The 27,140-nt window shown below is 38.0% G+C and overlaps 1 protein-coding gene across 1 annotated transcript in view; it reads right to left on the reverse strand.

Annotated features, from left to right (window-relative positions):
* Positions 1 to 7,456: 7,456 nt before the first annotated feature.
* Positions 7,457 to 27,140, reverse strand: part of ABCD3 (ATP binding cassette subfamily D member 3) — a 74,428-nt gene continuing 54,744 nt past the window's right edge. Inside the window, exons 14-23 of the mRNA XM_084873418.1 lie at positions 25,753 to 25,844; positions 25,589 to 25,661; positions 25,399 to 25,462; positions 19,180 to 19,257; positions 19,024 to 19,089; positions 18,831 to 18,920; positions 18,343 to 18,462; positions 15,102 to 15,206; positions 12,483 to 12,539; positions 7,457 to 8,999 (exon numbers count right to left, since the gene is read on the reverse strand). Coding sequence (XP_084729544.1) covers positions 8,922 to 8,999; positions 12,483 to 12,539; positions 15,102 to 15,206; positions 18,343 to 18,462; positions 18,831 to 18,920; positions 19,024 to 19,089; positions 19,180 to 19,257; positions 25,399 to 25,462; positions 25,589 to 25,661; positions 25,753 to 25,844 — 823 coding nt within the window. The 3' untranslated portion in view covers positions 7,457 to 8,921. The remainder of the gene's footprint in view (positions 9,000 to 12,482; positions 12,540 to 15,101; positions 15,207 to 18,342; positions 18,463 to 18,830; positions 18,921 to 19,023; positions 19,090 to 19,179; positions 19,258 to 25,398; positions 25,463 to 25,588; positions 25,662 to 25,752; positions 25,845 to 27,140) is intronic.

Consider the following 27,140-nt stretch of genomic DNA (forward strand, 5'->3'; position numbering starts at 1 on the left):
GCTGATGTTACTGGGACTTCCTCTCTGATGCTGTCTGGTCCAAGTACCACCCAAATAAAGTTTGCGTTACTGCCTCTCATAATCTCAGCTTCTCCTTCTGTAAACCCCAGATCCCAGAACCTACAAGAAATGACAGGGGTTGCAGGTGCCAGAGGAAAAAATGTAGACCTCCCCTCCCCACAGAGGATGCTGACACCACACTACAAAGAGCATGTGGGTGGGTTATGTACAGGACTGTCCTTGGCAAACACACTCGTCATGAAGATCAATCTATATATATAAAAAGCCAGGGACCGGACCACCGAAATGACCAGAAAGACCAATATGTTGTCCACTGTGGCCAGCCAACTGGCCTGATCAGGGGGTGGGGCCAGCCAGCCAACCTCTGTGGCCCCTCCGCCTGGTTGGCCCCATCCCTGATAGGCCCCCACCACCCTGATTGGCCCACAACCCCATCCCCCGCCTGGTCCCACTCCAGATTGGCCTCCCCCCTCAATTGATTAGGGACAGGGCCAGCTGGCAAACCACCTGAGGCCCCTCCCCCAGCTGGCCCCTTCCCGATGGGCCCCCATCACCCCAATTGGTTCGCATCCCCTCCCCCAGCCAACTCTGCCCCCAATTGGCCACCCCCCGGAGACCAATCAAGGATAGGGCTGGCCAACCCATGGTGCCTTCCCCAGGCCACTGGACCCCCAATCAGCCCCCCATTCAGGGGTGGAACCAGCCAACCCACTGCCCACAGCCCCTCCCCACAGCTGGCCCTGCCTCCAACCGGCACCCCCCATTCCAATCAGAGGTGGGGCCTACCAGCCAATTGCCTGCAGCTCCTCCCCCCAGCTGACCTGCCCCTGATAGGGCCCCAATTGTGGTGGGCCACCTGGTCAGCCTCTCACCATCTCTGCCTCCTGACAGGCCCAGCCCTGATCTGCACTGATTGGGGCTGGGCCACTGGACCCCACCTGTGCACCAACTTGTGCACTGTGCCTTTAGTATACAATTAGAGGCTCAGTGCACGAAATTCATGCACAGTGGGAGGGCGGTGTCCCTCAGCCCAGCCTGCACCCTCTCCAATCTGGAACCCCTCAAGGGATGTCTGACTGCCAATTTAGGCCAAATACTACCAGGACTGGGCCTAAACGGGCAGTTGGACATCCCTCTCCCAATCCAGGACTGCTGGCTCCCAACTGCTTACCTGCCTGCCTTCCTGATTGCCCCTAACCGCTTCTGCCTGTCAGCCTAATCACCCCTTAACCACTCCCCTGCCAGCCTATTTGCCCCTAACTGTCCTCCCCTGCAGGCCTAGTCACCCCTAACTGCCCTCTCCTGCAGGCCTGGTCCCCCCTCCCCCAACTGCTCACCTCTGCAGGCCTGGTCCCCCCCAACTGTTCTCCCCTGCAGACCTGGGTCCCTCCTAACTGCCCTTCCCTGCAGGCCTGGTTGCTCTCAACTTCCCTCCTCTGCTGGCCTGGTCACCCTTAACTGCCCTCCCCTGCAGGCTTGATTGCCCCCAAATGCCCTACCTTGCAGGCCTGGGCCCTCCCACCTGCCCTCCCCTGCTGGCCATCTTGTTTCCACATGGGGGCAGCCATCTTGTGTTGGAGTGATGGTCAATTTGCATATTACTCTTTTATTAGATGGAATAGAGGCCTGGTGTACAGGTGGGGGCCAGCTGCTTTGCCCTGAAGGGTGTCCCAGATCAGGGTGGGGGTTCCCTTGGGTGTGGGGTGGCCTGGGTGAGGGGCCTGTGGTGGTTGGGAGGCTGGCTACTCCCCTGGTGACCCAAGCAGAGGCCATGGTATCTTGGATTTATTTACCTTCTATAATTGAAACTTTGTGGACTTGAGTAGTGCCAAGCCTCCTGCTTGCTCTGTGACTATGGCCATTTTTGTTGGGATTTATTTATCTTCTATAATTGAAACTTTGTAGCATTAAGTGGAGGCTTGGGCCGGTCAGGGTGTGGAAAGCTTGGCTTCTTATATTGCTGGGGAAACCCAAGCTTGTGTGTTAAGCAAAGTTTGGCATTTTGCATACTTACTCCGTGGCTGCAGCCATTTTGCTTGCGTTAATTTGCATACTTGCTCCTGATTGGCTGGTGGGCATGGCTTGTGGGTGTAGCAGAGTGTAGGCCCCAGTAGCAACCATTAGAAAATGAAATGTTAAATAGATACAATTTACATTAGAATCAACAAATATCAAATGCCTAGCAATAGAGCTAATGAAAGATGCATAAGACCTCTATACAGAACATGACAAAACATTACTGATAGAAATTAAATAAATCTTAACAGAGAGACCTATCAGGTTCAAGAATTGGAAGAATTCTGTATTTACAAGGCACTTAGGTCGATTATCAAGTTGGTTACTATGTTGAAATATTTGTGGGTTTTTGATATTTTTGTGTGTAATTGTTGGATTGTTTTTATCAGTCTGACTCTAGAACATTTATCTAACAAAAGATTCATATCCAGAATATATAAAAACGTTGAAATCATGGGACAGTTTACAAAAGGGGGCCTAAAGATTTAAATAGCCACTTCAAAAAAGAGAATATTGCCAAAACCGGTTTGGCTCAGTGGATAGAGCGTCGGTCTGCAGACTGAAAGGTCCCGGGTTTGATTCCGGTCAAGGGCATGTACCTTGGTTGCGAGCACATCCCCAATAGGGGATGTGCAAGAGGCAGCTGATCGATGATTCTCTCATCAATGTTTCTAACTCTCTATTCCTCTCTCTTCCTCTCTGTAAAAAATCAATAAATTAAAAGAGAGAGAGAGAGAGAGAGAGAGAGAGAGAGAGAGAGAGAGAGAGAGAGAGAGAGAGAGAGAGAGAGAGAATATATACAGCCCTGGTCAGTGTGGTTCAGTTGGTTGAGCATGGTCCCATGTACAAAAGATTGCTGGTTCAATTTCCAGTCAGGGCGCATGCCTGGGTTTCGGGATTGATCCCCAATAGGTGTGCAGAAGGCAGCCAATAGATGACGATTCTCTCTCATATTGATGTTTCTCCCTCTCCCTTCCTCTCTAAAATGGATACAAATTTTAAAAACATTTTAAAATTATTTTTTAAATCTTTATTGCTGAAAGGATTACATGTCCTTTTCCCCCCACCCTGACCCCTACCCCACCACCCTGACCCCTACCCCAGGACTTCACCATCCTATTGTCTATGTCCATGGATTATGCATATACTCATACAAGCTTTTTGGTTGACCTCTTCCTGCCCACTCCTGATCTCCCTCTGAGATTTCAGTCTGTTCCATGTTTCTATGTCTCTGGATCTATTTTATTCAAGTTTATTTTGTTCATTAGATTCCACATACGAGATCATGCAATATTGTTTATCTCTGACTGGCTTATTTCACCTAGCATAATACTCTCCAGGTCCTTCCATGCTGTCTCAAAGGGCAAGAGATCCTTTTTCACTGCTGCATAGTATTACATGGTGTAAATGTACCATAGCTTTTTTTTATCTACTTATCTACTAATGAACATTTGGGCTGTTTCCAGATCTTAACTATTATAAATTGCACTGCTATGAACATAGAGAAGCATACATTCTTCCTAATTGGTATTTCGGGTTTCTTAAGATATATTCCTAGAAGTGGGATCACTGTGTCACATGCAGTTCCTATTTAATTTTTTGAGGAAACTCCATACTCTTTTCCATAATGGCTGCACCAGTCTGTATTCACACCAGTAGTGTACTAGCGTTTCTTTTCTCCACATAATTGCCAGTGCTGGTCATTTGTTCATGGTAGCCTTTCTAACAAGTGTGAGGAGATAACTAATTGTCCTTTTAATTTGCATCTCCCTGATGATCAGTGACTCTGAGTTTTTTTTCATATGTCTCTTTGCCATCTGTATGTCTCCTTTGGAGAATTATCTATTTAGGTCCTTTATCCATTTAACTGGATTGTCTTCCTTTTGTTAAGTTGTATGAGTTCCTTATATATTTCGGAAACTAACCCTTTATCAGATGTATCATTGGCAAATAAGTTCCCCCATACAGTGGGCTCCCTTTTCATTTTATTGATTGTTTCTTTTGCTGTGCAACTGTTTATTATTTTGATGTAGTCCCATTTGGTTTTTTCCCTTAGTTTCCCAACCTTCTTTTTTAAGAGGATATACAAATGACCAATAAACATGAAATGAGTTCAAGCTCATTACTGATCAAGGAAATGCAAAATGAAGGCAATAACTTACCATTGATAGCTAAAAATACATGTTAAAATAAAGTAAACCCACTCACAACACCAAACACTGGCAAGGACTAGGAAGACTGAAATTCTCAGACATTTATAGTAGAGTGTAGAAACAGTACTACTCTGGAGAACAATTGGGCAGTACATAACAAAGCTGAACGTTTCATTTCAAAAATGCATATGTGTGCACCAAAGACATGCATAAGAACATTTATATGGACTATTTGCAATCGCTTCAAACAGAAAACCCAATATCCATCATTGGTAAGATGACTACCATATGATAGAGCAATAAAAGTGAAGGAACACTTGCCACATCTACCATGGATCAGTCTCAGTAAGTTGAGGGTAAGTCAAGGAAAGAAGCTATAGACAAAAGGGTGTCCAGTACACATGGAGTTCAAAAATAAGCAAACTAATTTATGTGATAAAAGTCAGAATAGCTTTTAGGGGCTAATAATTGGAAAATAATCAGAGGGAAGCCTTTGAGTTGATACAGTGATTTCTTGATTTGGGGTGTGGTAATGAGAATGTGCACTTTTTAAAAATTTATTTAGCTTAAGATTTATGGGCTTTTCTGCATAAGTATTATCCTATATAATAAAACCCTAATATAAGGTGACCAGAAGTCCCACTTTTGGTGGGACAGTCCCAATTTTTAACAATTTGTCCCGCGTCCCGGGAGTTTTAAAGAAGTCCCGATTTCCGCCAAAACCGGTTTGGCTCAGTGGATAGAACGTCAGCCTGCGGACTGAAAGGTCCCAGGTTCAATTCTGATCAAAGGCATGTACCTTGGTTGCAGGAGCATCCCCAGTGGGGAGTGTGCAGGAGGCAGCTGATCGATGTTTCTAATTCTTTATCTTTCTCCCTTCCTCTCTGTAAAAAATCAATAAAATCTATTTTTTTTTTTAAAAAAAAGTCCCGATTTCTGAGACATGGGACAAATTGTTAAAAATTGGGACTGTCCCACCAAAAGTGGGATGTCTGTTCACCTTACCCTAATATGCAAATTGACTGGTGAAATGACCAGTCACTATGAAGCACACTGACTACATGATGGCAGACGCTCAACAATGGAGCTGCCTCCAGCCCACAGGCCCCTACTTGCAGTGGCGGCAGGGGGCGGGGCCAGTGAGCGGACTGTGCCAGGCCATCCAAGATGTGTGCCAATGGGGGCCCCTCAATCACTCCGCTGGTCACCCCGCGGATTGGCCCTGATTGATGGCCAGACCTAGGGACTCTACCTGTACACAAATTTCATGCACCAGGCCTCTAGTAGTACAATACCGTGTTTGCAAATTTTGCTCAGCCAGCATGGCTCGGTGATTGAGCAACAACCTATGAACCAGGAAGTCACAGTTCAATTTGTGGTAAGGGCTCATGCCTGGGTTTCGGACTTGGTCCCCAATGTGGGACGTGCAGGAAGCAGCTGATCAATGATTCTCTGTCATCACTGATGTTTCTCTCTCTCTCCCTTTCTCTTCCTCTCTGAAATCAATAAAAAAATATATATTTTTTTTAAAAGTGTTTGCAAATTTTTACAAATGACTTAACTATATGTGGGGGATGAGACAGAAATATGGGTAATAGTCATGTCTAAACTGATAAATCAAGAAATAGCTACCATATTGTTTAGAAATAAAAAGTAATCACAAAACAATTAAAAGTTAAGAATGGTTGTCCTGGTGAGTGGGAAAGGACTGCTTTTCTGTAATTTTTGGTATTAGATATTTTTTAAGTGACATGCATATGACATGTTTATAGGTCAACCCATTTAAATTCTTCACAAAGGAAAAATTACCGATGTAGGTAAAAATGTACACAGTTTCCTACAACTAATGATGCTAAAGTCTGTCTGATATAATTGCTTTTAGGCTAATTACAGTTTCAAACACTAAGTTTAACCCTTTGCACTCCACTGTCCCCTCTCAGGGGACATCGGAATTCTAGCATATCACTCGGATGTCCCCTCTCAGGGGACATTGCAGTTTATTAGTGATTACGGGGAACTGAGTTAATTCAACGCACGTTTCCGCCGTTAGTGTCGAGTAGCTGGTAGCCAATGTCCAGAATGGTTCGGAGTGCAAAGGGTTAAAAGTTAAAAAATTATATAAGAAAATGGTAGATGCTCTCTCTCCAGTTTAAAGCCAAATGCTAATCATTTAGAAAGGAGGAAGGACGTGAAGGGTAGCAGAATATGGCACCCCAAAATATGCCACCTAAGCTCGAGCACTTAAAGTAAAATAAAAATAGCAGGTGAGAGAGGAGTACCTGGACTTACCTTTTTCTTCCTGAAAACAAGAGATCAAACCCCACAGGGAAGATGCCCTCCTGCACCAGAAGTAACATTCTTAACACCAAGGACAGGATGTTGACACTCAGAGAATTCTACACAAACCTGATTAAAAGAATTCTTACCTTTCTTTAGCCTCCTCACAGATTACTTTCCCACAACTACCCCTCTTTGTTCAGCCTAGCATAAAAAAGCCTGTTCTGCCACTTCTTTGGGTCTTCATATCCTCATGAGGGCTCGCTTCACATAAAACGTAAACTTTCATGACTTTTCCCTGTTAATCTGTTTTATGACAATTTAATTCGCAGGCCCAGGAAAAACCCTAAGAAGTAAAGGTTTGTCTCCCCCGCAGTAGCAAACCCTAAGCACATTTATCCCACTAATGCAGAGCAAACAATCTAGTTGCTTACATCCTGATTTTCTCATTATATAACACAGATTGATACTTAATATGCAGTGTGTTGCTCATGGAGGGAAGTTCTTATTCTTTATTCTTCAGATTAAACTTCCATTTTCCTGTGCAATTTATACAAAATGCTCACAGGAATTACGGGAGGACAACGTTCTGGGGGTCCATCACTTGGGGAACACGGTTGAAACACCTTCTGTTACTGTGCACTGTGACTCTCCAGGAGGTGCCTCCCCATGACTCAGGTGGTGAGGTGCTTTAAAATTTGTGAAATTAAAAAAGAAAGAAAACAATTCTAATAGTAAGAATCCACTATAGAGCGAATTGGGAGGCAGCTATTAGAAGGTTTGGGGCAATCTAGAAGTCTGAAAATCTCAAATTTTCCCGAATGCCTTAAAATCTTTCCCAGGACTAGTAATATATTTTAAGGTCTCCTGGCTATTTGGCAGCATATGTCAGGTACACTAAAGGTTTTAACTGGCTTTTCTAAAAGACAAATGCATTTCATTAAAATCACATTTGACACCTTTCAAAAAGAGACATTGGGTGCAAAAAGGCTTTTTTGAATGTTAATTTATTTTGTGTTTTTTGTAAGTCAAGGCTGTATGAACTACCCATTATTTAGATATCAGAATAAAAAGAACAAGCAAAGGGTGTATAGAATATCTGATTTTTTTTTTTTTTTTAAATCTGAACAGAAATTAAGTATACAAGTTTGTTAAAGAGAGTGGTAAAAACTGAATGTTATCAGTACATCAAGTTTTACTTTAGTAGCTGATAATTCTCCAACAAAACAAAACGAGTTATGGAGAAACAAGAAGAAATAATGTCCCTTTCTGAACCCCCATTTGATAAGACTGATTTATTATCTAGCTTATTTATAATATTCAGTTTCAGTTCTCCCTGTGCAAATAATATATGTGGTCATTAATGGTGGTCTGGTAAGGTGAAATAGGTTTCTCTTAGGGTAGTTCAACATAATAACCCAAATATTAAAAAGCTATGAAAAATTAATGGAAATAAAACAGTACCCTAGGGAACATAATTCAACCATGTGCGTAATATTTTTAGAATATTTTTAAACATAAAATCACAGTCAAAGGCAGTGATAATGTTGCATACTCAGTGCATTCATTCATGTAGTGCATTCCTATGACTCACTTGGAGCTTCATACCAAGTAACCACCACACTTCTAATGAATGGGCTTCAATGTACACAAATTTGTCCAATTCTTTTAAAAAATCTAAGCATCTTTTAAGATCTTAAACTTGACATTTAAAGACTTGGTGTTTTAACATCCCAAACACTGGAAAGAATAAGTGTGAAAAATAGTAACCACCTTTTGTAAGCAAGACTGGTTTACTTTTTGTAAAAGCCCTTAAAACAACTCAACAATGAAGACTGAGAGGGATACATTTATGATTTGGCCAAAGGAAATTCAAATGGCTTTCCTGGAGTCAAATGTACCCCAGGACATATACAAGGAATGGGTATAACTGTGGCAGCTAAAGAATCTGCCGCTGTGTAATAAATGCTCTTAAGCAATGATGCTGTACATTTTGATAATACACTATGATTTGTTTGCTTCCCCCCATTAGGGCCACAAGAAAATTAAACTCAAAACTATCGTATTAGAACAGGACATGTGATGACCCCAGTTTTAAACAGGGTTCTTCATTCAAGGAAAAGACAAAGCCATGAGTCAAATTAGTTGACTTTCAATGGCTTATATCCCAAGGTGAATCAGGTGACACTGATTTAAGCCCAAGTTAATTTAGGCAGTTTTTCAACCACAAGAATAAAATCATTCTTAGTACATATTAATAATTAAACCAACATATACACAATTAGCAATATCCTACATAATATTAAATGTTTTAACAACTTGTTCTCGATTATTTTATACTTAGTTAATTTGCTGCTTGGTTTTAAAAAAGCTCAACTTTATTTTACAATGTACTTTTCATTTCTAAGTGTGTTCTGTAATTATTTCATCAAAGCGGGTACAGTTCTCAGGATTCTAAGAGCCAAACTCAACTGTATCTTCTGTTATCTGTTTAAATTCATAATTGCCTCTGCCATCCATATGCAGGTAGTACTGTAGGAAAGAAGGGGAGGAAATCAATAAGAGAACTTCCTTCTTGTCAAGAATTTATGTAGAGATAATTATACAAGTAAATTATTAGAAATGATTATTTTAAGCAACTAAGCTTACATTTTTAAAAGATGATACATAGAAATGCATATAGCTCTCAAGGTAAGACTAAACAAGGAAGTCTATTCTTTTAAAAAAATAGCAATAATATAACTCTGATTGTAATTAAACACTAGACTTCCTCACTATTTAAAGGAACAAAATCTATAAGCATCCCACAAATTAGAATGTTTCTACAACTCTACAACCAAGAGCCTGAGCTACCACAGGTCAAACTGCAGCAAGTGCAAGTCTGTTCAATCCGACAGCCTTTCATGCTTCCGGAATAATGTTTCCTAGGTCAGCTTAGAACCTCTAACTAAAGGCTTTCTGTTTATTTTTTTTATTTTTAATATATTTTATTGATTTTGTACAGAGAGGAAGGGAGAGAGATAGAAAGTTAGAAACATCGATGAGAGATATGGGGATATGCCCGCAACCAAGGTACATGCCCTTGACCGGAATCAAACCCGGGACCCTTCAGTCCCCAAGCCGACGATCTATCCATTGAGCCAAACCAGTCTCGGCTCTGTTTATTTTTTTATTTGCCAGAGAAAGAAAAGAGTTATCCCTATATTTCCCATCCAATGAAGAGACTCAGGACAATGGTTAAAATAAAACCTTCTGTTTAGTGTCTTTTTATAGACAGAAAAGACTTCTGTTTTCCATACTTATTTTTTAGCTATTCTGGATCTAACTTTGCTGTTCTTCCTGTCACCTCTCCTTCACATGGTACTGGCCTGATGGTTATTTTGCTACTTATCTATATCTATATCTATATCTATATCTATATCTATATCTATATCCATATCCATATCCATATCCATATCCAGAAGACAAGGAGAGGTAAAACCCAAGACCATTCACTGTCCTATTAAGTTTATGAACTTCTAAGAAAACACATAGACTTGCCCTTGCTGGGTGGCTCATTTGATTGAAGCATCATCCCATATACCAAAAGGTTGTGGGTTCGATTACCAATCCGGGTAGCTAGGTTGTGGATCCAATCCCCAGTTGGAGCACATATGAGAGGCAACTCATTAACGTTTCTCTCTCTCTTTCTCTCCTCCGTCCTGCCCCTGTCCTCTCTCTCTAACGTCAATAAACATATCCTCAGGGAATAAAAAAAGAAATCACAAAGGCTCGAATATAATTTAAACTGCTTTGATTTCTAATTATTCAATCTCTCATTCAATTCATGAAAATATGAACAAATTATAATGCCATAATATTACAACTACCTTTGGCTGTTGTTAATCCTCACCTGAGGATATTTTTTTCCCATTTATTTTTAAAGAGAGAGGGGGAGAGAAGAAAAGAGGGAATGAGAAGAAAAGAAGGGGAGAGAGAAGAAGAGAGAAAAACACTGAAGTGAGAGAGACATTTTGATAGGTTGCCTCCCACACAAACCGACCGGGGCAAAGGATCGAACCTGCACACGCCCTTGATTGAACCTGGGGACCTTTGGTGCCAGGGCCAATGCTCCAACTACTGAGATACACCAGCCAGGACAAAAACATTGTCTTTAAAAGTCACAGCTATACAGAATTTCACTATGCCTTATGAAGTACTTTCATATAGGCTGTTTCTTTAATCCTCAAGGTAACCTATGAGACAGGCAGGTAAGAATCAATAACTTTATTACACAAAGGAAGCAACTGATGCCAGAAGCAGTGGTGTCTGAACCCAAGTTTTCTGACTTCAGTCCCATGCTCATTTTATCATTTGTACACTGTCATGCATCTAAACCAGTGGTCGCCAACCTTTCAGACCTCGCGGACCACCAGTGATCTGCGGACCACCGGTCGGTGACCGCTGAGCTAAACTACAGTTTTTGCAGGTAAAGACAGTACTCTGTATCCCTCGGACACTAAGCCCAGTACTTGACACAAAAGATGCTCAAACAGCGGTGTATTTCATAGGATAAGATATGCTTACCACTGTCCCAACTTTTCTCAGACCCTTTCTTTTACCTAAATTTTCTGTATTTAGGTAAAAGAAAGGGTCTGAGAAGGAAAAATAGGAAGGAAAGCAAGAAGGGGAAGGAAGGAAAAATAAGAAGGAAAGCAAGAAGGGGAAGGAAAAATAAGAAGGAAAAATAAGAAGGAAAGCAAGAAGGGGAAAGAAAAAAAGGAGGAAATAAAATGAACCAGGAGATCACGGTCAGGACACATGCCCAGGGTGCCGGCTCAATCCCCAATAGGGGGCATGCAGGAGGCAGCCAATCAATGATTCTCATCACTATGTTTCTATCTCTCTCTTCCTCTCCCTTCCTCTCTGTGAAATCAATAACATATAGTAAATAATAATAAAATGAATTAAACTGGGTTTATTTTTAGGGTTTGATCATTTTATACTGAGTTGAAAAGAACTGCCTGCCATGCTGAGAGTGGCACTGCTGGAATGGCGAGAATAAGATACCTGCACAATGTAAACCTCATTAGAATATCTTTGCAAATTGTGGTGACTACCTAATGAATTCTACTTTATCACAGTGCAATGATACACATAGCTGACAACACTCAGATTCTTGTCATGCTGATCTCCACTAAAAGTATCCCTAGACTTTTTGGGATCTAATCCTTCTGAAGACTCTTTCCCTTTCTGCTAATACTGGATGGTAAGAAAAAGTTTACTTGGCCACAGTTGTGATAAAATTATGCAAATTTTAGTCAGTTATTATACAGAGGCCCGATGCACGAAGATTCGTGCAAGAACGGCCTTCCTTCCCTTGGCTGCTGGCACTGCCTTTGCTCTAACCAGAGCCACCTTTCAGCCTTCCCAAGCTGCCCAGAGGCCCAGAGCAGCTGGGGTGGAGCGGAACACCTGCCCCGCCGCTCGGCGCTTGTGTATGCAAATTAACCCATCATCTCTAAGGTATGGTCAACTTTATTAGTGTAGATAGTAATATCTAAAACTGGAGAACCACTAGCTGGTTTTCAAATATTCATTGTATATAACAAGGATTGTTTATATATATTGTAGCTTTCAAAACTGAAAATTACAATAATATTTAAGGAAATCCTCTTTCATTTTGTAAGACTGAAACAGAACCTTTTCCCTTAAGATTTATATATATAATGGAATATACTCCAAGAAATCTCAAACCGCCCTGACCCATGTGGCCCGATGATTAGAGCATTGGTCTGTGCACCAAAAAGTTTTGGGTATCATTTCCAGTCAAGGGCACGTTACCTGGGTTGCACATTTGATCCCCAATCCTGGTCGGGGTGCATAGGGGAGACAAAAATTTGATGTCTCTCTCACATTGATGTTTCTCTCTCTCTGTCTCTCTCTCCCCTTCCTCACTTCCACTCTCTAAAAGTCAATGAAAAGAATACCCTTGGGTGAGGATAAAAAGAAAAAGAAAATGTAAGAAATACAAACCTCATGGTGTTTCCAAAGAGACTTCCTATGAGACACAGTGAAGAGGGTGATGCCAACCTATTATAAAGAAAATGACTTGTTATACCAATAACATAGATTACAATTTAAACCACTCTATATAGTTTAAGACAGTGGTCGCCAACCTTTCGGACCTCACAGACCACTGCTTGGTGACCGCTGGTTTAAGATACTAAGATGATGGTCTTTAGTAGCTATAGTTAAAAAATCAGTGTCAAAGAGAAAATAATTACATTCGATGCCAAATGTTCAAGGTAATACAAAACATAGGCCATAAACCACATAATAAAAATGAACAGATATCAGTAAAGTTCTTTAAGGGGGAAAAAAACTAACAGGTACTAGCATTATGTATTATTTTGTTTGGGGTAGAAAAATATATATCCTAGCACATTTTCTATATATTGTGAAAAATACATGAAAACGTTTAAGAATGATAGAAATCACAAAGGTCAAGATCAGGAAAATTAAAGCAATATAGTTCTATCCATAGTCAATTTGCTTTTTAAATACAGAGTCATCATCCTTTCTGGAAAATGCTGTTTTGGAATGTGTCTTAGAATTCACATTTTGGAAAAGCAGTATTTACCAGCCCCTGAGGGTTCTGGGATAAATTCTATATATAAACACATGAATGTTTCTATTGTAACACATGTGGACAGTGACAGTAAGATAGTTAAAGGAATTTAAGTACCTTTTGTTAGTTTAGGCTAGGTTTAGCTACCCAGTAAGCTTGCCAGAAAATAATGAAAAATCTTTTGGTTTTAAAAAACTTACTGGATTTAGACTGCGAATAAGCTTCCACATATCTGAACCTCAGATTTAAAAAACAACAACAGTAATTTAACTAATTGTTCTGAATCAGTGGTTCTCAACTAGATGCTGGTGTATGCATGTGATTTTGTCCCTTAGAGGACATTTGGCAATGTCCATAAACATTTCTGATTGTCACAACTGAGAGTGCTTGGACAATTAACAGGCAGAGGCAAAAGACACCACCAAACAGCCTGTGGTGCATCCACAACTAAGAAATTATCCAGCCCAAAATGTCAATAGAGCTGAGACTAAGAAATCCTGAACTTCCCATCATGAGTTCTAAATCTTGCTGTCATGTGATAATTTTTTTTAAAATCAGCATTAAGTATATTCTGGATCACTTCAATCATGAGATTTAAAGTGCCTAACGCTGTATTCACATGTCTGCTGTATGAAGTGATGATATGAAATAATATCACTTAAAATTTTAAACGCCTTAAGTTTAGCTGCCACATGGAAGGGTTCTCAAGTTGGTTAGGAACTGTAGAAAAAAATAAGCATATATCAGTTGTTAAGAAACATAAATTTCAACAGTACAACAATTATCTGACTTCTGAAAGCTCATTTATCATTTCTCTTTTCATGATTCTACAATAATTAAATTAGAACTTGATTTAGTGAGGCACTATTTATAACAGAATTACTGAAGTCAAGATACAAAACAGGAGAACTACATCTTACATGGAGGCTTATAGGCTATGGCTAGATAAAGGAAATCACATGATCAAAGTTATCAGCGAAGCACTTCTATATCACTGATCAAATAGAGACTATCTGGTTTTATGTGTAAGAGAATACCACCAACACCTCTAATACCTATGAATCTGAAAATCTAAATATACAAATGCATAAAAAATTATAAATGACCAAGACTTATCCAAAAATAGAAAACAAATCATTAAATAAACAAAGTCAGTAGTTAAAATCTCCCTATAAAGATGAATGTAACAAATATAATATATTCTTTCATCAACGAAGCAAGCATTCCACCAGGATGCTCATGCTGCCAGCTCTCAGCGGCTGCCCTCTGGGACTGGGGGACTCCAGTGGGGCTGAGAGGACTGGGCGCTGCTATCTTGTGGCTATGGGTGTCGCCATCTTTGTGATGCAGTGATAGTTAGTTTGCATATTACCCTTTTATTAGATAGGATAAATTCCCAAAGAACAGTTACAAAATGTTAAAAGACTCTGTACTTCATTTACTTATGTAAATTCTTGTTGGATTTTGCTTCAAATTTTTTATAGATGTTTGTGATAATCTCTCACAGGAAAAAAAATCAGCTGAGACTACTGAATAGAATGGAACCAATGTAGATAGCCCCAGAAAAGGCTTTGGTAAAATACTGCCTAGGCCCGAGGGGAAAAAAATAAATTAAAGTTGCCAAATGATTACTGTTGTATTTTCTTGATTAAAAACAAAAAACAAAACAAAAACCAAAAAAAAACCCCACAAATCATATTTAGGTAAAGTTCATGGAACAAATTAAAAATATACCAGTTTATTAACTCTAAATATAGGGAATGAGGTAAAAGAAAAATAAATTTAAATATATATTTTTGTTGTCATATCTAAGATGTGGCTAAAGGAAATTATATACAGAATTCATCTACTTTTTCTTATATCTATAATCACCTTAAAATCCTTGCTAAAACGAGATATCTTCTTTGATAGTAATTTTGTTACTTAATGACTTAAAATCTTCTCTTTGGGTAGCGATTTGGTCGGACACAGAGTAGAGCAGGAAGGAGGACATGGACCCTCACACTGCAAACCTGTCCCCTTACCTCTCGACAGTGATTGTAGATGTAGCCTTCCACGTCCACACTCACTGCGCTGGTGCACTCATCCAAGATGGCAAACTGGGGTTTATGATAAAATAATCTTGCCATCTGAAGCAAAAGAAATATTTTTGCATAATCACACGCAGAAATTAATAAGCTAAAGTAGATTTAAATTAAGTATGCACTTACTGTCTTATAAAGCAAGTATAAAAATTATTCTAACTCAAAAAATCTATTTTCCAGAAATGAAAGCTATGTAAATAAACATAATTGTTTATACTGTCTTCCTGAACAAAGACAGAAATGTAATGCATGGAAAATATCCGTCAGAGTAAAACAAAACTTTCAGGACTGATACGAGAGGTAAGTAGAGTTTCAACAAATATTAAAGGAAGTTCTATACACAAGATTAAAGGATACCTATTTTAACCAAATCGTAGAATTCAGACTTCTAAATGGTTCAGGTACAAAAATATGTCTATCTTTAAATGTTCTGTTGCTTAAGTAATGCCCATTAACATTACATTGTCAATATTAATATTCCCACCAATAATTTTTGTGCACCTGTTTCATTGGCTTGTTCAGTTTTTAAAGCCTTTGCTAATTTGTAAGTAAAAATTAACATCAAGATTGTTATAGCTTACATTTTTTTGATTAGCAGAAATGCTGAACATTTTCTCATGTTTACTTTAGATATGTGTTTTATTTTCTGGGAATTACTTATTCAGATCCTTTGTCTAAAACAGTGTTTTTCAACCTTTTTTGGGCAAAAGCACACTTGTTTCATGAAAAAAATCACGAGGCACACCACCATTAGAAAATGTTAAAAAATTTAACTCTGTGCCTATATTGACTATATATAAAGTAATTCTCTTGAATAGGAATCAAATAAACACAAAGAAAGTATTTTATAATTACTTTATTATGAAATATTAAGTAAACAAAATAGTGAAAAATTATAAAATTCTTGTCTTGTCTGCACCTACGGCACACCAGGCAACATCTCGCGGCACACTAGTGTGCCGCGGAACAGCGGTTGAAAAACGCTGGTCTAAAGGATATTGCAATTCGTCATCTGCCCCTAACGATGATCTCCATGTTGCTCGACCAATGGACTCTTTTCTGTCCTTGCCCAATTTATCTTCTCTGCAAAAGTCAACTCAGGTAACCACTCCCACTTTCTTAAAAAAGTGACAGTGAAACCATGACCTTAAGTTTTTTCACACTTCTTTGGCTGCTTTCTCAGAGTCTTTTCCAGCATTTCACCTTCCACTTAAGCATTATAATAGCTAAGATTTGGAAATAGCCTAAGGGCCCATCAGCAGATGAATGGATTAAAAAACCATGGTACATCTACACAATGGAACACTAGGCTGCTGTAAAAAAGAACTATTACCATTTGCAACAGCATGGATGGACATGGAGAGCATTACACTAAGCAAAATAAGCCAGTTGGAGAAAGATAAATATCACATGATCTCACTCATTTGTGGATATAATGAACAATATAAACTGATGAATAAAAATAGATCCAGAGACAGAGAAGCATCGAACAGACCATCAAATTTCAGAGGAAAGGCAGGAGAGATCAACCAAGGAACTTGTATACATGCATATAAGCAGGGAGAGCTCAATAAGGGGGAAAGGAGATATAAGTAATACTGCATGTAACACTTTAAACAATAAATAATTTAAAATTTAAAAAAATGTTGGGGTCCCTGGGGCTAACTCTCTTTTTCCTATATTGTATTTCCCTAAGTGTTCTCATTAAATCTCATGATTTCAAATATTATGTACATTTGTAAACTCCCAATACATATCTCTCATTCATACTTCATCTTCTAATTTCCAGACTGATATATAAAAATTCCTATTTGATCTTTCCACTTGGATATCTCATAGGACTCTTATATTTTAAAAATCTAAAACTTAGATAGATTTCCTAGATTTTCTCCTTAAAATCCATTCATCTATCACTCCCAATCTTAAACATTTCAGAAAATGACACTATCAGATAGTTGCCAAGCCATGCTGTGAGCCGCTGTGGGCCTGGAAACCATGGCAGTGAGGTGGCACCAATCCATACCACTCTGACTGTTTCTGCTGTGCTCAGAAACCTATGCGCAGAAATACCAAGGCAGATGACAGTTAGCTGAGAATATCTGGATCTCCTAACACAGGAGTGGGGAGCCTTTTTTCTGCCAAAGGCCATTTGGATATTTATAACTTCATTTTTCAGGTCATACGAAAGTATCAACTTAACCCTTTAATGCCATAAGTGTCTATAGACACAATTAAATTCAAAATATCATGGCTTGTGGGGATGGTTTCGGTTTGGGTTAAAAACTAGCCTGCTCGCCTTAGCCAGTTTGGCTCAGTGGATAGAACATTGGCCTGGAGACTGAAGGGTCTCAGGTTCAATTCCAATCAAGGGCACATGCCCAGGTTGTGGGCTCAATTCCCAGTAGGGGATATACAGAGGGCAATAAATCAATGATTCTCTTTTATCATTGAAGTCTATCTCTTCCTCTCTCCCTCCCTCTCTCTCTCTCTCTCTCTCTCAAGTCAATAAAAATATATTTTAAAAAGCCTGATATATTTGGTCAAATATTTCATTAACTCAGAAGCTAGAAACATCAATCAGAAAGGATATATGCACCCCTATGTTCATATCAGCACAATTTACAATAGCTAGGATTTGGAAACAGCCTAGGTGCCCATCAGCAGATGATTGGATCCAAAAAACTATGGTACATTTACACAATGGAATATTATGCTGCCATAAAAAAGAAAAAATTCTCATCATTTGCAGCAACCTGGATGGAATTGGAGAACATCATGCTGAGTGAAACAAGCCAGTCAATGAAAGAGAGACACCACATGACCTCACTTATTTATGGATGATAAAGAACATTATAAACTGAAGAACCAAAAGATAGATTTAGAGACAGTAAAGCAATAAGCAGACTGTCAAATTACAGCGGGGAGGTTGGGGAGATCTGGGGGAGATAAGAGATCAACCGAAGGACTTGTATACATGCATATAAGTACAACCAATGGACATAAAACTCTGGGGAGGGAGGGTATGTACGGGAGGAGGGGGGGGGGCAATGGTATATGTACAAAAATAATAATTTAATTAAAAAATATATTTAAAATATATATATATATATAAAAGTAAAAATGTGTGCCTTGATTAATCAAACAGATGCATTTTTGTGCAATGCCTTCAGAGTATACTTACCGCCATTCTTTGCTTCTCTCCACCACTGAGCACATCCATCCAATCCTGAACACTGTCCCAGCCTCCTTCACGTTCAAGGATATGACCCAACTGGACATTATCTAAGTATTCCTTCAGTACCTTTCAGAAAAATTATTAAAGATGAAATCAAGCATAATAATATACCAACATTCTCTTACTTTATTTTTTAAACTAAAATTGTTATAATCCTATCTATTCTAATCTTGACAAAATATATCTAGAAGCTTAAGTAATTGTACATAATTAAAGGACAAAGACAATGAAAAAATAAACAATATTGTAAACAAGGTTAAACACTCAAGTGGTTAACATCTTACCTCAACTTGTAAAGTATAATTACTGACAAAGCTTTAAAAGCTCTACAGATTGGGATAAAACTGCCTGGCATTACAACTACATAAATGGTTAAGAAAAAGAACCTTCAACAGAGTATTTTCAGCAGGTCTGGGATATAAACCGTTACGTACTAGGTCAGATATCCCCTTCCTTTTCTGATCTTCTTTTCCATCTGGATATATCACTTGGTCTCGAAGGGTTCCCAGGGTCATATAAGGTCTCTGATAACCAAATTCAATTACCAAAATTCATTAGAAGTGAATTTTTAAGCAATAAATAAAAGTATCTTTAAATTAAAGTTTACAAAATAATTCAAGGTCTTACCTGAGGAACATAAAATAACTTTCCTCTCTCAGGCTTAGTTAGACGTCCTCCAAAAAGAGGCCATAACTAGAAAAGGAAAGAGCAATAATAAATTTCACAATAAAAGATCATATGGCAAAATAAAACTGCAAAACTTTGAGGCCAATTTGTACTTACGCCACCAAGAACACGGAAAAGTGAACTCTTCCCACAGCCATTTGGACCACAAATTAGAACGTTGGCCCCAGATCGAACCTGAAAGAAAATTATGAATGAATAATTGTAACAGATTTAATTAAATGAAGTAAATGAACTAGAGTGAATCTGTAAACAATGAACATTTCCTCAGAGTCCAAACTTTCTTTGCTAATGATAAGCTTTCTGTTTTATCTACAAATGTAATATCAGATAGAAGCAGTGGAAGATATGGTTGAAGGGAAGCTTCATTTTTACTTACTTTCAAATTTTACTCATTTTTTAATTTAAAAATCATTATTGACATTATCAACTTAATCTTAATCAAATACAAAGAGCTAAAGCTTAAAAATTTGAGAATTCTTGAAAACAATCAATATGTATGTTTTTTTCTAATTTTTATTTTTCAATTACAGTTTACATTCAATATTATTTTGTATTAATTTCAAGTGTATAGCATAGTAGATAATCATATACTTTACAGTGTGATTCCCCAATATTTCTAGTACCTACCTGGCACATAATTATTACATTATCATTGACTCTATTTCCTATGCTATCCAATCTTTCTTAAAAAAAAAAAAAAATGGTGCTATATATGTCCTACATTTGTTATCATTTAACAATATATAATAAATATTCTTCCAGGTCAGTATATTCAGATTCCTTCCATTCTTTTTTCTAATGCTTGTAATGTATCCTATATTAATGATGTGTTAATAATTTATTTAAATACTTAGGTTGTCTGCATTTTATTTTGCTCTTTTAGGCAATAATGCAATGAACCTCCAAGACAGTGAGCAAATTTATGCACTAGTGAAGTATGTTTCTATATATCAGATTTTTATAAATAAGTGTTGGATCCAAATATATATATGCATTATAACTATTTGCAAGTGCCACCAAACTGGTCTGCAACAACATAAAGTTAAAAAAGAATATGTAAAAAATTGGCTAAGTTCTAAGCTTACAGTCTTGTGTTAATCAACCCTGTGAAGATTCAGAAAACCTGGGTTATAATCTAGCATATAACATTACACAGCAATGTACACCAGAGGGAGACAATGAAAGTGAAGAGAAAGGAGTTACCCGAGCTATGGCACCTTCCTTAGACTAATTATTGAGCTTCAGTAATTCAATAAATATTTACTAAATTCTCAGTGTCAGGGTCTGTTCTAGACAATGGATCTACATTTTTTTAAAAAAAGAGACCAAAACCATCCTCCCAAAACACAAAAAGCCCAAACCCTCCCCTTACCAGCCTACATTCTAGTGGGAGAGACATACAATAAGTGTGCATAATAAGCTAATTAAATAATGTTAGAAAATAAGTGCTATGGAGCTCAGAGAGATGAGCGGTGGGAACAGGATAGTAGCAGGCAAATCTACAGGGAATTATAAGCCATTGAAAGGATTTTTGAAGGCTTTTGCCCCGATGAAATGGAGAACCGTTTGTATTATTCATAATTAGAGGTCCAGTGTACAAAATTTGTTCACTGGAGGAGTGAGGGGGGCGGGGTCCCCTCACCGGCCTGCACCTTCTTGCAGTTCAGGAGCCAGCAGGTGATCATCCCCCTCACAGTCCTGGACCCCCTCACTCCTTACCGCCCACCTGCTCACTGCTCCTTACTGCTCAGCTCACTGCTCCTTAGCGCTGCCATGGAGGCGGGAAAGGCTCCACCACCACATGAGCCCGGGTTCCGGCTGAGCTGATTCCCCCTGTGAGAACGCACTGACTACCAGGGGCAGCTCACAAGTTGCACATCTGCTCTCCCCCTCCCGGCATGGTCAATGTGCATCATAGCGACGGGTCATTCTGATCATTCCACCATAATGGTCACTTAGGCTTTTATTATAGAAAAAAAAAAAAAAGTGACCCGAGAGAATGAACAAATGCAGCATATATATACAATATTATTTAGCCTTAAAAAGGAGTGAAATTCTGAAACATGCTACAACTTGGATAAACTCTGAAGACATTATGAAAGGAAATAAACCAGTAACAAAAGGATCGATATTGTATTATCCTGCTTATATTAAGTATCTAGAGTAGTCTGATTCATTGAGACAGAAAGTAGAACAAAGGTTACCAGGAAATGGGAGGAGGAGGAAAATGAGAAGCTAATGTTTAATGGGTACACAGTTTCTGTCTGTTATGATGAAAAAGTTCTACAGATAGTGGTGAGGATTGCATAACACTAAATGTACTGAACGCCACTGAACTGTACCCTAAAAAAACGGTAAAAGCAGTTAAATTTTATGTTATGTATATTTTACCACAACAAAAACAGAGGAAAAAAAAAAAAAAAGGCTGAGAATTACTGGTATACCACATAGCTGACCACATCTTATGTAATCAATGTTAAAGAATAAATTATTCTGAATGACTTTTCCAGAGGAATGAACTGAGAAATTATTTTTAAGTAGCATTTTGATGAACTTCTTTAAGTGCAATTTATTTCCTTTTCCTATAAAACGGGATATAATGACTATTCCTGACAGTACAAGGTTATTATATATAGTAATTTTACTCTTCTGGGAAAATGATGCCCTCACGAGCTCCTGTAGTTCAGAAAGCTGTTACTTACATGGTTCCCTACTACCATGCTTTGAGTAATGTCATATCTTTTTTCTACTCCTCACTGCTCATTATAATCCTCACTGGTATCTAATACTTCTCCATACTATGTGTTTCAATATGCCAGGAAACTATAAGACCAAGTTTGTAATTATATAAATAATAGCTAGACTTATGGACATTCTTCAGTTACTCCTATGCTCAACTGTCTTATATTCAGCATTAACTTTTCTTTATTTATTGGCTTTTAGTAATGTTGGGATAAAACGTTCCCTTTTGACATCAGTCATGATAAGACAGTGGTAATTTTTCTATATTAAAGATTTATAAAAAATGTATTTTTTTTTCCTGGATTGAAATAAGACTGATACCCTGGCTGATGTGGCTAATGGTCAGCCCACCCACCTAAGAGTCTTAGGCTCAATTCCCAGTCAAGTGTACATACCTGGATTGCTGGTTCTATCCCCAGCCCCCATCAGGATGAATGCAGGAGGCAACCAATGTTTCCCTCTCACATCAATGTTTCTCTTCCTCTCTCTAAAAATGAACAGGGGGGAGAAGAATCCTCCAGTGAGAATTAACAACAACAACAGAAAAAGACTAAAAGCCAACACTAACTTTCACTAAAAACTGAATTTGTAATAATATTTTATTATTGAAGCTACTGGATTGACTTAATGGAGCAACAAATGCTTTGAATATTTTAATAAATATTCCCTAAAAAATAAAACTTGTTATAAGTCCTTGTTATTAATTTACCATAATAAATCATGAAAAATATCTACCCATAAATGATTTAGGTAAGAGAGAGATTATGTAAAAATATGCTGTTTATGAGGATTTATAGGCTTTTTATACATTATAAATGTGCCTTACTAAAAGGTAAAAATTTGAGTAAGTTACAAAATACTACTTTAACGTCCATACTATAACTTATAAGCTATCTTAAGGTCTCTTCAATCTACATCTAGATAGATAAATATGCATGTGCTGAGTTTTTATAGGAATAAGCTACACAATCTCTTATGTCAAATATTCTTATGTTATTTGCTTTGTGATTTGACAAACTAACCATAAAGTATAAGACATTTACTTTTGATGATCAAGTCTGTTTACTTATTTTTTTAATGAATAAGTCTTATATTTTATTTAAAATATCTCTTTAAAATGTGAATATATTGCTAATCTAAGAATGTTAATTATTTACAAATCACCTAAAAATTAAGGTTTCTAAGGGTTAAGAATTCTAATTGGAAACAAATTATGGTTTTGGTGTCATTATGAAGGGGGGGGGGAAGTGGGTTCTGAAAGTTGTAAGGTTTGTGAGGAAGGGTAATGTTTTGTAAAGAGAAATGTTAAAAGGAAGTTATATAAATGACACATGCCAATAAGTCAAAATAAGTAGAATAGGGGCCAAGTCCATTTTATTATACCTCTAACTAAGACAAAAGGAATCTTTATTTCAAGTAAGCTAGATGGGTAGAAAATAACCAGAGGAAAAAAATAACTGAAGGATGTTTATTGAATAAAAGAAGGCTATATTAAGAATAACAATGAGTCCTAGCCAGTTTGGCTTAGTGGATAGAGCATCAGCCTGCAGACAGAAGGGTCCCAGGCTCGATTCCAGTCAAGGGCATGTACCTTGGTTTCGGGCACATCCCCAGTAAGGGGTGTGCAGGAGGCAGCTGATTGATGTTTCTCACAGATGTTTCTAACTTTCTCCCTCTCCTTTCTTCTCTGTAAAAATCAATAAAATATATATATTTTTTAAAAAGAGAATAACAATTAAAAGAATACATGGAACAGACTGACAGATCTCAGAGGGGAGAAGGGAGGGGAGAATGAGAAGCAATCAACCAAACAATATATATGCATATATGCATAACCCAAGGACATGGACAATAAAGTGGTAAAGGCCTGGTGGGAGGCAGAGTGGAAGGGGAGGAAGGATGGGCGACATCTGCAATAAAGTCAACAATTAAGAAAAGAAAAAAAAAAGAACACCAAATAGACAAACAAAAAGAATAAAATGGAAACACAAAGATAAATGAGAAAAGCAAAGTCTAACTTAAAATTTCTTAAGTCAGAGATGAAAGAGAAAAGAGGAATTCATTACAGATCAAAAGGACAGAAGTCAAAGAAACAGTGGAGGAGGAGGAAAAAAAATCATAGAATAGATAACAGAGGATATGAAATACAGTCACAAAGTAAAAAACTTGAACAAGTAGGGGCATAACTGGGTACTCAATTAGGATTTGCCAAATGAAACCAATATAAGAGCAAGAAAGTAGCGGCCTTTCTGAGAGTATAAAAGTAAAGTTATAAGAACTGGCTGGAAGTATATTAAATCCAAACATAAGGGCCTTAAAGGGAAAGGCTTTTGGACTAAAAGGCAAATGAGAGCTTTCGTGTGGTACTTTATGACAAAAGTGAGTAATATTACAGACCTTAATCATACTCTTACCTACTATCTGTATCTATGCATACATAGTCCCAAATCCCACCCCACATGCTTAAGCCATGTGTGCATCTGTATTGTTGAATTAATTATTTCTGCATAAAGTCAGAGTGAGGGAAAATGAAAGAAAAGGCCAAGAGGATTCCTGAATGAAGAAATCTAATGATCCTTTTGATTCTTGGGGTGTGGCAGTAATGGGGCTACTGAAATCAAACAAAGATGGGGTTTTGATCTGTTTTATACCTGAAATCAAGCCTGATTAAAGTACCTACATCTAAATGAGAAAACACTTCTGTAATACTTGTAGGCATTCAATATTTACCAACTATATTTACATTTTCTCTACTTCTACTTGTGTTTCCTGGCTTTAAAAAATATAGTATACAATACTCATCGTTATTTAAATAAGTTAAACTACTCAGCATAACTAACATTTTTCATTTAAAAAAGGAAGTAGAGATGTAATTAACAAATTTACATTATTAGGTATAGGAAAATTGAAGACGTGTAAGGTTTTAACAATTTAAAGACAAATCCAGTGGTTGAGCTTCAATCTATGAACCAGGAGGTCACAGTTGATTCCCAGTCAGGGCACATGCCTGGCTTGTGGGCTCGATCCCCAGTGTGGGGCAGAAAGAGGCAGCCAATCAATGATTCTTTCTCATTATTAATATTTCTATCTCTTTCACTCTTCCTTCCTCACTGTAATCAATAAAATTATCTTTAAAAATAAAAACAAATACAATAATTACATACCTTATTTTGTAAATTATCAGAAAGCAGTTGAAAAGAATCCCTAGATATAACACAAATTACAAAAGGCCACATACAAAGGCATGTAGAGAGGAATTCTAGAGCTATGCTGTCTCCTAGTTATGTGGCTACTTAAGATCAAATTTATTAAAATTAAATACAATTTAAAATTCAGTTCCTCAGTTGCACTAGCCAAGGACTTTATTTGCAAAATATTTTTATAGTAATATCTGAAATTCAAAGTCCTATCAATTAAGAAAAACAGATTTCTGAGTATTTCAAGCACTTACTTGTTAAAGCTATTTTGTGGATTCAGAGATTTAAGTCAAGCCTTAAAATTATTTTAAATATTCAACCCTTATGCATTTCACATTTTAAAGATAAGTTTTTATACAACAACTTTAAAACTTACTTCAAAATTAAGATCTCGGATCAAGATATCTCCATTTGGCGTTGCTAAAGGAACATGATCAAATCTACAGAAGAAATTAATAAAGAAAGGATAGTTTTACATTAAACACTAAGCAAGTGTAGCTGAAAGGACAAGATATTATGTAGTTTAACAAATATTTATGGTCTAAAAAGACTTTTTCTGTATGTACTTTATAATGTTATCAGCATTGATGATTTCTCCAGCTCCAGGTATCAAGGGAATGCTTTGTGCTCCATCAATACCTTAAATAGAAAATAAGTGTTAAAGTATCATAATCACTTTATGTATTAAAGCAAAAACTTAAATTTTAAGACCTAGAACATTCATATTTACCCCTTTCTTGTTGAGAGATCATTGTGCGTTCATATTTTCCACTTTTTAAATCCTTTAATACTTGCATTAATTCAGAAATCCGAGCAGTAAAACTGAAAATTAAAAAAAAAAAAAAAAAAACTATAGTCAACTCTCCAGAGGCTATCATATCTTTTATATTATTTATTTTTTGAGATAAAATAGACATATAACATTGTGTAAGTTCATATCTTGTTTTATTTTTTAATTTTCATCAAAGGATTCATTTTTAATTATTTACTAGAGGCCCGGTGCGTGAAAATTCATGCACTGCGTGGCTGGGGGTGGCCCTCAGCCCGGTCTGTCCCTTCTCCTAGTCTGGGAGCCCTCAGGGGATATCCTACTGATGGCTTAGGCCTGCTCCCCATGGGCCTAAGCCACAGTCTGGCCTCCTTCTGAGGGAGGCGACCAGGCTGATCAGGGGAAGACACCGCACCCATCACCCTGCTCCTGCCTCCACTGCGGGCCCTCGTAGAATGGTGGCTGCCTGCCCTCCTGGGCACTCACAGTCACTGCGGCTCTCTCCAAAAGGACATCTGATCTATTCAGTCTAATTAGCATATTACCCTTTGATTAGCATAGATTTTTTTAGAGAAAGAGGAGAGAAGAAAGGGAGAGAGGGAGGAAGAAAGGGAGGGAAACATCAATTGGTTGCCTCACATGCATGCCCACACCCAGGATCAAACCAACAACATAGGCAAGTGCCCTGTCTGGGAATAGAACCTGCAACCTTTTGATGCATGGGACAATGCTCTAACCAACTGAGTCACCCATCCTGAACCATATCTTTTATTTTATACAAACTTAACTGAAGTTTAAAATTATTATCTATTTAAAATAAAATAACTAAAAGAAGTCTCATTAACATAAAATATTAGTGATAATACGCATGTTTTACTATTACATTTCAGCAAGAAAGCAGAAACATGGGATAAAGGGAGAAGTTTCATAGGATTCCTGCCTCAACAGATACTTCTTTAGTAGGTAAGCCAAGAAAATTGTTTGCTGCTAGAAGTTTAAGGAAGTTTCTAGCAGATACTATAGAAGGACTAGTACTAGGACATTCCATAGGCCCTGAGTTCCTGCTACAGTGAACTATAAAGCCTGGTATAAAGATGGCCTTCTATCTGATGGATGTGTTTATTATACACTAGATGCCCAATGCACAAAATTCATGCACTTGAGGGGGAGGGGGTTGTCCCTCAGCCAGGATTGCAAGAGGGTGCATGCCAGGCCGAGAGACCACACCAGTGCCCGATCGGGGCCAGGGAGGGATGTGGGAGGTTGGTCAGCTGGGGAGGGACCACAGGAGGGCTCCAGGGCATGTCAGACCCATCCTGATTGACCAGACCCCAGCAGCAAGCTCACCT

Source organism: Pipistrellus hanaki (genome assembly GCF_964339955.1).
Source record: "Pipistrellus hanaki genome assembly, chromosome: 2".
Classification (NCBI taxonomy): Eukaryota; Metazoa; Chordata; class Mammalia; order Chiroptera; family Vespertilionidae; genus Pipistrellus; species Pipistrellus hanaki.